General features: G+C 46.6%; 1 protein-coding gene across 1 annotated transcript; it reads left to right on the forward strand.

The window, feature by feature from the left end:
• Positions 1–8,549: 8,549 nt before the first annotated feature.
• On the forward strand, positions 8,550–10,643 carry LOC124657675. The gene is made up of 2 exons (XM_047196192.1): positions 8,550–8,725; positions 9,925–10,643. Exons 1-2 carry the CDS (start codon positions 8,662–8,664, stop codon positions 10,641–10,643), a joined length of 783 nt encoding a protein of 260 aa, XP_047052148.1. The 5' UTR covers positions 8,550–8,661.
• The last annotated feature ends 479 nt before the right edge of the window (positions 10,644–11,122 follow it).

The following is an 11,122-nucleotide window of genomic DNA, read 5'->3' on the forward strand; positions in this document are numbered from 1 at the left end:
CGGCTTTACCAGGCAGTGGCGGGCGCCGCCAGTGCCAACTTTGTGGCTATGATGGTCACTGGGCGTCCAAGTGCCACCGCCGTTTTCAGAAAAGCTTTCTTGGCCTTGGCAATGATGGCAAAGATACGCGCAACACTGCCCGTCAAGTCGCTATGGCGGATCGGCATGCTTCTCAGCCCAAGCAGTCCCAGCCTCAGGGGCAAACTCAGTCCTATTCTGTTGATCCATACTGGTACATGGACTCTGGGGCCACTGAGCATCTGACGAGCGAGATGGGTAAACTGCAAACTAAGGAGCCCTATCGAGGCTCCGACAAGGTCCACACCGTCAATGGAGCAGGTATGCATATATCTCATATTGGTCAAGCATCTCTTGTCACTAGTCATGCTCATAGGAGTCTCCATCTTCGCAATATTCTTCGAGTTCCATCTGTGACGCGTAATCTTCTTTCAGTTCCTCACCTAACATGTGATAATAATGTGTTTTGTGAATTTCATCCTTTTGATCTTTTCATTAAGGACCGGTAAACGTGGGAGGTTCTGCTTAGTGGACGCCTTTGTCAAGGCCTCTACCGCTTGGAGCATCCTGGAGTCTCTCGGGTTTTTACTGGAGTTCGCGTCTCGCCGTCACAGTGGCATGCTCGCCTTGGGCATCCAGCCACTCCTATTGTTCGCCATGTTTTGCGTCGTCATGAGCTTCCTAGCATTCCCAGCAATAAAGATGTAGCAGTGTGTGATGCTTGTCAGCAGGGGAAGAGTCATCAACTTCCTTTTTCGGAGTCTATTCGTGAGGTGAAACACCCTCTAGAGCTTGTTTTTTCTGATGTATGGGGTCCTGCCTAAACCTCTATTAGTGGCCATAATTATTATGTCAGTTTCGTTGATGCATACAGTCGTTTCACTTGGCTTTATCTCATTAAGCGTAAATCTGATGTGTTTGATATTTTTGTTCAGTTTCAAAAACATGTTGAGCGCCTTCTCAAGCATAAGATTGTTCATGTTCAGTCGGATTGGGGGGGTGAATATCGCAACCTCAATTCTTTCTTCCAGTCGCTTGGGATTGCACATCGCTTAACATGTCCACATACACATCAGCAGAATGGTTCAGTAGAACGTAAGCATCGTCATATTGTTGAAACTGGTCTCACTCTTTTGGCTCATGCATCGGTTCCTTTTCGGTTTTGGAGTGATGCTTTCACCACTGCATGCTTTCTCATCAACCGTATCCCCACACGTGTTCTTAATATGAAGACCCCTCTTGAGCTCTTGCTTCATGAACAGCCGGACTATACCTTTTTTAAGGTGTTTGGTTGTGCTTGCTGGTCTCATCTTCGCCCATATAATAAACGCAAGCTTGAGTTCCGATCCAAAAAGTGTGTCTTCCTTGGCTATAGTTCCTTGCATAAAGGCTACAAATGCCTCCATGTTCCCACTAACCGTGTGTATATATCTCGGGATGTCGTGTTTAATGAGCACGTGTTTCCTTTTGCTCAACTCCCTGTGTCTCCTACCACCCCTCCACCTATGCATTCATCCTCTATTGCCTCTGACCAATTTGATGATGTTGCATACTCTCCTGTACTATTGCCTAATCATGGTGCAGGCACTGGACGTGGAGCTCGGTTGGAACTTTTGGAAGATGCATCGGACACTTCCCCGCCTGTGCACGCTGATCGTGCGGTGCCTGCTGTGCACGTCGATCACGCTGTGCCCTTGCATGGCCTTGGTTCCCGTGCCCATGCAGGGCCGGCCGATCCACCCTCGACGCCTGGTGCGTCCTTGCCCTTCACGGCTGGGCCGTCTAGCTCCCACCCAGGGTCGCCCGCCACGCCGTCGTCGCCTGTCTCTCCTGGGCCGTCTCTCTCGACGAGCAGCCCAGGCAGCGCGACGTCGCCCTCGTCGCCTGGTGCGTCGCCTCGCAGCGTGTCGCCCAGCCCCTCGCCGGCTGGGTCGTCGCTGTCTCCCTCGCCCAGTCCCTCTCCGACTGGGTCTTCGACGGCTGCTCCCTCGACCTCGACAGCTCCTGACTTGCGTCCGCATACGCGCAGTCGTAGTGGCATTTTTTGCCCCAAGGAGCACACTGATGGGACCGTTGCCTGGCATGCGGCATGTATGGCTGCCGCTATCATGGATCCTACCTCTGAGCCTCGCACTCACCAGACTGCTATGAGTATTCCTCACTGGCGCGAGGCCATGGAACAGGAGTATCGGGCTCTTCTTCGTAATGAGACATGGACACTTGTTCCCTCACCACCGAAGGTCAATATTATTGATTCCAAGTGGGTTTTTAAGGTGAAGAAGCATGCTGATGGCTCTATTGAGCGCTATAAAGCGCGCCTTGTTGCTCGAGGATTTCGGCAGCGTTATGGTCTTGACTATGAGGATACCTTTAGTCCAGTGGTCAAGCCTACTACTATCCGGCTTCTTCTCTCTATTGCAGTCACTCGAGGTTGGTCTCTCCGTCAGCTGGATGTGAAGAATGCTTTCCTTCATGGAGTGTTGGAGGAGGAGGTCTATATGCGGCAGCCACCTGGTTTTACAGATCCTGACCGCCCTGATTATATCTGTCGTCTCACCAAAGCACTGTATGGCTTGAAGCAAGCTCCTCGTGCCTGGCATGCCCGTCTTGCAACTGCTCTTCGTGCTCATGGTTTTTCGCCCTCCACAGCTGACTCATCTTTATTTCTTCTACACAAGTCCACAGTCACTATGTACTTGTTGGTCTATGTAGATGATATTATTTTAGTCAGTTCGTCTCAGATTGCTGCAGATGCTCTTGTTCGCTCTCTTGGTGCTGATTTTGCTGTCAAAGATCTTGGGAGGCTTCATTACTTTCTTGGTGTGGAGGTTTCCCCGCATGCTGCCGGGTTGATTATGACGCAAAAGAAATACTCATTGGAGCTTTTGCAGCGAGCCAGAATGCTGAAGTGCAAGCCAATTGCCACGCCCATGTCATCCACTGACAAACTCACTGCTGTTGATGGTATGCTTCTGTCTCCTGCGGATGCGACATAGTACAGGAGCATTGTTGGTGGTCTTCAGTACTTGACGATTACGCGACCCGATATCTCCTTTGCTGTCAACAGAGTTTGGCAATACTTACAGGCGCCACGTGACACTCATTGGTCTGCTGTTAAACGCATTTTGCGCTATGTTCGACTCACAGTGTCACATAGTCTTCATATTCGGCCGCATCCCTCAGGGGTTCTTTCGGCGTTTTCTGATGCGGACTGGGCTGGCAGTCCAGATGACAGGCGATCCACGGGGGGCTATGCTGTGTTCTATGGCTCTAGTCTGTCGCCTGGAGTGCTCGCAAACAGGCGACTGTTTCTCGCAGCAGTACTGAAGCTGAGTATAAGGCTGTTGGTGACGCTACTGCAGAGATTATTTGGGTACAGTCCTTGCTTCGGGAATTGGGTATGTCCCAATCGCAGCCTCCTATTCTTTGGTGTGATAACATTGGTGCTACATACCTCTCGGCTAATTCGGTATTCCATGCCCGAATGAAACACATCGAAGTTGACTTTCACTTTGTACGGGAACGTGTGTCACAGAAGCAACTCCAGATCAAGTTCATCTCTTCTAAAGATCAACTTGCAGACATCTTCACTAAGCCTTTGCCTTTACCACGGTTTGAGGTTTGTAGGCGCAATCTTACCCTTCTAGATTCTTTGAGAAGTGGCTAAGATTGAGGGAGGGTGTTAGACTGTGTATAGCTTCTGTGTATGTGTACGTGTATTGTACCTATTGTAACACACCCATATATATATATATGTGATAGGCCACCCAGTTTAGGGTTGAGCCGGTTCCCCCAACTTCATTGTATTACAATCTGCGAAGGAAAATGCAAAATGTTCTTAGCAAGTAGTGAAAACCACCAAATCTATCTGTGCATAGTGGCATCCCTAAAGGGCAAGCATGCTTTTTTCTCATATATGTACACCATCAGGTTGAAACTACAATGTATGCTAGTATGAACTACTTTACTTGCTGGAACACTTAAAAAAGGCTGCCATGTTAATGTTTCAGTAGTTGTGTTTGCCAGATGACCATGATCAGACTAAAAAAAGACAAAACCTATGAAACAAATAGCTCCTGAAAAATAGAGAAAAGGAATAGCTCCTTACAGCCTAGTGCCCTACCGGCAGGATCATCAAGTACATAAAAGCTGCAGTAGCACATGATCTAAACTAAGACTGCTAAATACACATGCCTTAACCTGCACCAGAAGTCCATGTGCAAGTCTTTAGTGGTGCAAACAAAAATTGTTACCTTTTGGAATGAGTAAGCTAAGCTTCCACACTTATGATGCGTTATGTGCACATCCGTTGGCCAATGGCAGCTGGTCTATAGTAATGCATCAGCATATGAAAAATCTCTCAGACACTACCGGAAAATGAAAAAATATAAATGACAACAAGAGAACCATCGCCAGCCAAACATAGCAACAAACAAAAACTAAGGTACCTACTGACCCACCAGGGATGAAAGAATATGAAGAATAAGCAAGCAACACAACAATTCAACCAAGGAATGATAACTGAATACAAATAAGCATTCAGAACAGACGCGAAAATCATCAAAACACAAGTATACATGAATAGTTACAAATAGATATTGAGATACATGAAGAAAATGAGAACAAGAAAACTAAGATGCAGATATGTCTTACCTACATACTAGTGCCAAAAAATAATAAAAGATGAAGGACTAGGAAAGTGTAGCATAAATTTTGAAACTGATAAAAACTGAAGAAAAAATGAGTGAGAATGATGAATTAGCTGAGAAGAAACTAAAAAAAAACCTGAGACGGATCTAAGAAAAATGAATGAAAACAATACATATATAGAATGATAAAATGAACCTAAACCCTAAAAGGTACTGAACACGGGACTGAGGAGAATGAGTAAATAAGATATAAAGGAGCACAAAGAAATGAAAATTGAATAATGATGACTAAAAGTGAATCTACTGAGAAAAAAACTAAAGAGAAAATGAATTTGCTGAGAAAAAAACGAAGAAAAAAATGAAGAACTACAAGCACAAGGCAATGAGCAGAATGAGTAAATAAGAGACAAATGAAAATTGAAGAATGATGACTAAAAACTAAAAAAATATCTGAAGGAGAGACTGAGCAGAATGAGTAAATAAGAGATAAAGGAGAAGACAGGAATGAAAATTGAAGAATGAGGAATAAAAACTAAACAAATATCTGAAGTGGGAACTGAGATAGAGGACTGAGAAATACCTGAAGAATGAAACAAATATCTGAAGAAGGAACTAAGAATGAGAGAATGAACCTAAAAAGAGAATGATGCCATGAAACATGTTATGCTTCTCCAAAAACTTGACATGCAGAATTAGATTGTGATTGCAGAGTAACCATCTTTTACTTTATTACAAAAACATTTATTGTTCACAGAATATACATAGACTATGTATATATTCCAATGTTTAAGCAAGAAAACTTTTTGATGCAGAATCTATCAAGGACACAATCTCAAAGTTTCGAAACATCCCCTGGAATATAGGACGAAATTTTCTCCCAGGTACACACATAGTCAGATGTGAAACATCAATTCAAATTTCTACAATTAATGACAATCTCTGCTTGATTTTGCAGGAAGGATTCACTTACACATGGCTGCTACTTGGTGATATACCCGATCCTGAAGTGTATCAACAGCGTCATGATCAGGTATTCAAAAATATCTAATTAAATGAGAATGATAGACAGATGAAAAATGTAATAATGTTATAAATGATATATTTATCTCTGAATAAATGAAGGGAAGAGAATCAACAGCTACATTGGTCAGAGAGGAAGATGAAAATCCATGGGATGTTGGCATGTTTAACAACAGCTAGCTAGACGAGGTAAGGTTTCAAACTAAAAATAAAATAGTAACATAGATTCATATGCTACATTTTTAAATTCATCAAATAATTTACGTGCCAGGTAAAAATGCAAGAAAAGGCAGAGTAGTAACTACTAAATCATCAGAAGTTGAGCTTATTTCATAATGGCTATCAGCATTTGATGAACCGAAGTGAGAAACATCTCCACAATGAGGATCAACACGATGCCTGCATAAATGAACGAACAAAGGCACAATTAGAAAACACACCTTCTCCAACGTAGATAAGAAAAAAACAGGAATATATACAATTAAAATGCAGGTATCAAATGCTAGCCCTATATACAGTGAACAGACTAAGGAAGCATCCCTACCAATACATGGTATCACCATGGGCAGAAATAAGAAATGAGAACAGTGCCTGACTAAAACCACCCCTAAAAAATGGGCAGAAATAACTATCTATGGAATAACCGTAACTAAATCATCAACAAAAATCGAGGGCTGCCTCAAAAAGGCTCCGTCGCATCTGAATAACAGTTTAGGCCTCGTTCGGCACAACGGATTTTTAGGGGATTGGAGTGTATTAATTATCCGGAACAGCACAAAATCATGGCAAATCTTCGGCAAACTGTTCGGCACGTCGGGTTTGCTCCTCGAAATAGGCTTTCGCCCCGCTTTATAAATAAAGCCGCAACGGCCGAACCGATACAAGGTGGAGAGGAGAACCTCTTACAAAGCAGATCAAAGATAAAACAAAAGAAGAACACAGAAAACCTAAACTTGCCACTGGAGACAGATGCACGAAACCAAGTCGAGTCCGGACTCCACAACGACGCCCCCAAGAGGGTAACGACGCAACGCGCCGCCGCCGACGAGACCGCGAGGTCTAAGGTTTTCACCCGGAGCCAAACCACGGGGCGGATACCCACAACGACGCCCCCAAGAGGGTAACGACACCCGCAGGCATCGCCGCCGTTGGCGCCGAGGCGCTGAGTTTTCACCCGGAAGCATCCGCACACCGCACCCGAAACTAAGCCGCCCTAGACCCCAAGCTAGGCTTCCGAAACATGATCTGGGAGTTGCCAAAGCCGAAGCGCCGCCAACACCAGGATCCCCCATCGTCTGCTCCTCGCCATCCCCATGACCGAAGGGAGAGACCACCACCACCGCCACGTTGCCCGCCGTAGAGCCACCCGCGCAGTCCACCTTCCGAGGCCGCCGCCCCGGCATCCCCACGAGCTCGAGCCCATGGCATGATCAGCACACCACAACACGAAACTGGCAGGGTATGACGACACCATAGCATGCAACCGTCAAAGCAAGTGGCATCCTAGGGGAGGGGGTCCACCCACCGCCACCAGAGGAGCACGCCGTCCGGACGCAGTAGCATGGCCGAGGAGGCCTAGATTAGGCCCGGCCGCCTGCCAGGCCACGATCAAGCCCCTTAGCCAAGCCGCCGCGCTGCTGCGCCTAGGCTGCCGCCGCCATCCAGCTGCAGCTTCATGCCAGACCTACCCAAGCCACCACCGAGCCGCCATGTGCTAGCCAAATGCCAGGACACGGCGCCGCCGCAACCTCACTCCTCGCAAGATAGCCCGGCCGAGACCGCGCACCACCGCAAAGGAGCATCCTCGCCACGACGCCCGGGGACATAGCCGCGCCGTTACTGACGCCACCACGCCACCGGTCAAGCCGGTCAATTTGTTGGCATCCCCAAACTCGCCACCGAACAGCAGCCAAAGCACCGCCTCCACCTTCTCGGACGTAGGAGGAACCTCGCGGGTCGTGCTGCCAAGGGCCGCCGGAACCAGGCCCACGTCGGGTTTGGAAGGGCTCAGCCCCGGATTTCCGTGCGAAACCCTCCAACACACGTGTAAACTGAAACGCGACGGACTGCTCGCGTTTTTGTCGCTCGCTCGGCTGACGGCTTGATCCCAAATTATCCGCACATGCAGCTCCAGCAAATCCACGACGCGTCCATTCCGCGCATGCCCGAGGCTTTCTCTCGTTTGTTGGTACTTCCTCCCAGCTGGTGAATACTCGATGCTTTCCCTGCTCCTAGCTCAGACCGGCCATTACACTTGCGCGCAGGAGTGATTTCAGTTTTCACCCAAAACACTAGGGGTAATACTCCCTCCGTGCAGAAATATAAGACGTCGGGGACGTTTTCCGACCAGGTGAAAAAGTAGCAAAAAGACATCGATACCCCTATCAAAATTTGAATCCCGATCTCGATTCTCCCGTCGTCTCCCACCGGAATCGATCCTCCCCGGCCATCTTCTCCTCCAGGCAGCTCCTCCCCCACCGGAATCGATCCTCCCCGGCCATCTTCTTCCCCAGGCAGCTCCTCCAGCTCCTCCCCCAGGAGGAATCGATCCTCTCCACCAGGCGCGCGTGGCCCAGCTCCGATCCACCAAGCGCGCGTGGCCCAGCTCCGATCGATCCCCTGTTTCATCGCAAACGATCCAGGCCTTCGCGTCCAGCTCCGACCGGTACCGATCGATCCCCTATCTCGTCGCCCAGCTGTACTCCAGGTCTAGCTCCAATCATCCACTGGCTCGTCGCCCAGCTCGCCGATTGTTGCAGTTCCCGGAAGCTCGCCGCCGTCCCCTAGCCAGAAGCTCGTCCAGGGCTTCCCTTGGGGGCGCTAGGGTCAGGCCTGGAGGTAACCAAGAGGCACCAGGGCCTGGAGGTCACAAGGACGCCAGGGCCTGGAGGTCACAAGGACGCCAGTTGCAGGCAAAGCACTACTTCTCGCTCATCGCTGCGTACAAAGGTCGGCGAGGTCGCGCCTGTAGACAATGGTGCTTCCAGATCTCAATTTTAGTCCACCTGAAGAACAAGATGAGGATGTCAATCAACCAGGTACTGAACTACTGATCAGCACACGTCAATGAATTTCTAGCAATTCTGTCATAACAAGCATCAGTAAAATAAGTGGAAATGATGAGCAATATTCTACAGTACAACATGATCTAGCAACAGTTGTATCTATTCTATGTATAGCAGCACATGTTCATTGCTTACATGCATAGGACCCTCAAATTTTTGCAATGGTAAATGCCGTGGCAGATCCGATCAAAGCACCATATAGCGAGCCGCTGACCTGCGTCACAGATAATGGATTGAAAATGCAGAAAATAGATAAAATGATGCCAGTGTTGGCCACAGATTGATGGAGTTTGATGCGATGCGGAACAGAGCATTACCACGAGGCCAGTCTGCACTGATGACAGGTTGTACCATGATGTACCACTGAATGCCGAGGACTGCAAAAAAAAAATGCAGAGAGATGGTTATAACCAAGCAAATCGTGGCACGGTTGCGTGGACAGAGTGATGGGAGGAGTGATACCTTGAGCGATATGGTAGCACCAGATGTAGCCCCGATGTCATAGCCGTAGAGCAGGCCTCCCAAAGCTGGGAAGAAGAAGCTACAAACAGTTCACCAAACCATTCAGACAAGCGTGCTAGCTAGGCATATACAGGTCTTCAGACAAGAACGCAGACTAATTTCTCTCTTCTCTTCATCTGACAGAATCTCATGCGCTGCAAAGGCGACACCAGCTCGGTTTAGACAGTTAATTGCCACATATAAATTTAGTGTCAATGAACTATGTTAATTGTCCAATGAAGAATTGTCTCATATAGACATATACACATTACACAGTCAGTATGTCTAAAACAGCAAATAGATCGAGATTCTAATACCAGTATAAGTACTTGATATGGGCATAGTTGTGTGTGTCTTACCATTATTTATCTCTTCGAATTTCTGCTGAGCACCCGTCTTTATTCTTGTCAGGGTGATATTTTAATGAAAGCCTGTGGACACCAGAAATTAGATAAACTTTTGGTTGTCAGGGTGATATATGCAAGGCATTTCTGAAGCGCATAAAATTTCCAATTAGATACTGAAATTAATTCATCCAGTAAGAAGAGATTTTAGTTCCTGTAGTCTGTAGAGGAAATGCAGTCTCATTGCATGATTCATCAAGTACATATTACTGCAATCTTTAGTATCCATTTTATCACTAATTTATATATATTGTTACTAATACATAGATGATGATGAACAAGCAAATGAAGATGAATATGCAGTAGATGAAGAGGAAGCTGCACTGGATGAAGGTCAAGATGCAGTAGATGAAGAGGAATATGCAGTAGATGAAGAGGAAGAACCAGGTGGTCAGCAAGCAATACGACATCGAAAAATTCTCCCTGGCCAACATAAGTACGCTGCATATGTAGCTATGCACTCACTTTGCATGAAAAACGGAGGGAAGTTTGATAGGAATGATAAGAAAGATGTTGCTGCATTCTTTCAAGTAGATATCCAAGTTATGCAAAGAATCTGGAGACAAGCTATGCGGCAAATAGCAGAAGGTTTGGAAGTGGATGTTTCTAGCAAAAGAAAAGGAAGGTGCGGAAGAAAACCAAAAAACATTGATCTATCCATTGTTCCAAGTATACCTCTAAATCAAAGGTCAACTATCAGATCATTAGCTTGGCAGTTGGGAGTCAGCCCTAGCACATTATTCACAAGATTCAAAGCAAAGCATATCAAGAGGATCTCAAACTCTCTGAAGCCACTACTAACAGAAACTAATATGTTGGCGAGACTCCAATTTTGCCTCTCAATGATTGGTGAGAATAAGACAAAAAAAGGAGACCCAATTTTCAAAAGTATGCACAATTATGTACATATAGATGAGAAGTGGTTTAATCTCACCAAGAAAAACGAGAAAGTATTACACTGCTACCAGAAGAGGAGGAGCCTATGAGAGCAGTCACAAGCAAACAGTGCATTGGCAAGGTCATGTTTCTTACAGCAGTTGCAAGACCAAGATTCGACAGTGCAAAAAATGTGACTTTTTCTGGTAAGATTGGTGTGTGGCCATTTGTTAAACAATTGCCAGCACAAAGGAAAAGCGATAATCGGCCTAAAGGGACCCTAGAGACTAAGTCAATCAAAGTCACTAGGGATGTTATGAGGAGTTCCTAATAGATAAGGTGTTGCCGGCCATTCGAGATGCTTGGCCTGCACAAGATGCTTTGGATGGACTATCTTTGTACAAGCAAGATAACGCCAAGCCACACATACTACCTACTGATCAAGAATTCAGAGATGCTGTAGCTAAAATTGGAATGGACATCAGGCTGGTGCAGCAGCCAGCGAATAGCCCAGATTTGAATGCTAACAGACCGCAGAAGCCCTAGAACACTAAACGACCTCATCCGTGATGTGCAGGAAGAGTTTGCT

The sequence above is a fragment of the Lolium rigidum genome, chromosome 1 (genome assembly GCF_022539505.1).
Source record: "Lolium rigidum isolate FL_2022 chromosome 1, APGP_CSIRO_Lrig_0.1, whole genome shotgun sequence".
Taxonomy (NCBI): Eukaryota; Viridiplantae; Streptophyta; class Magnoliopsida; order Poales; family Poaceae; genus Lolium; species Lolium rigidum.

What these genes read in the sequence shown, in the direction of transcription:
- LOC124657675 (XM_047196192.1), top strand. Translation starts at nt 8,662, where the DNA reads ATGGTGCTTCCAGATCTCAATTTTAGTCCACCTGAAGAACAAGATGAG. An exon ending in TGAGGATGTCAATCAACCAG is followed by an intron (nt 8,726 to 9,924) that starts GTACTGAACTAC and finishes ACTAATACATAG; the next exon opens with ATGATGATGAACAAGCAAAT.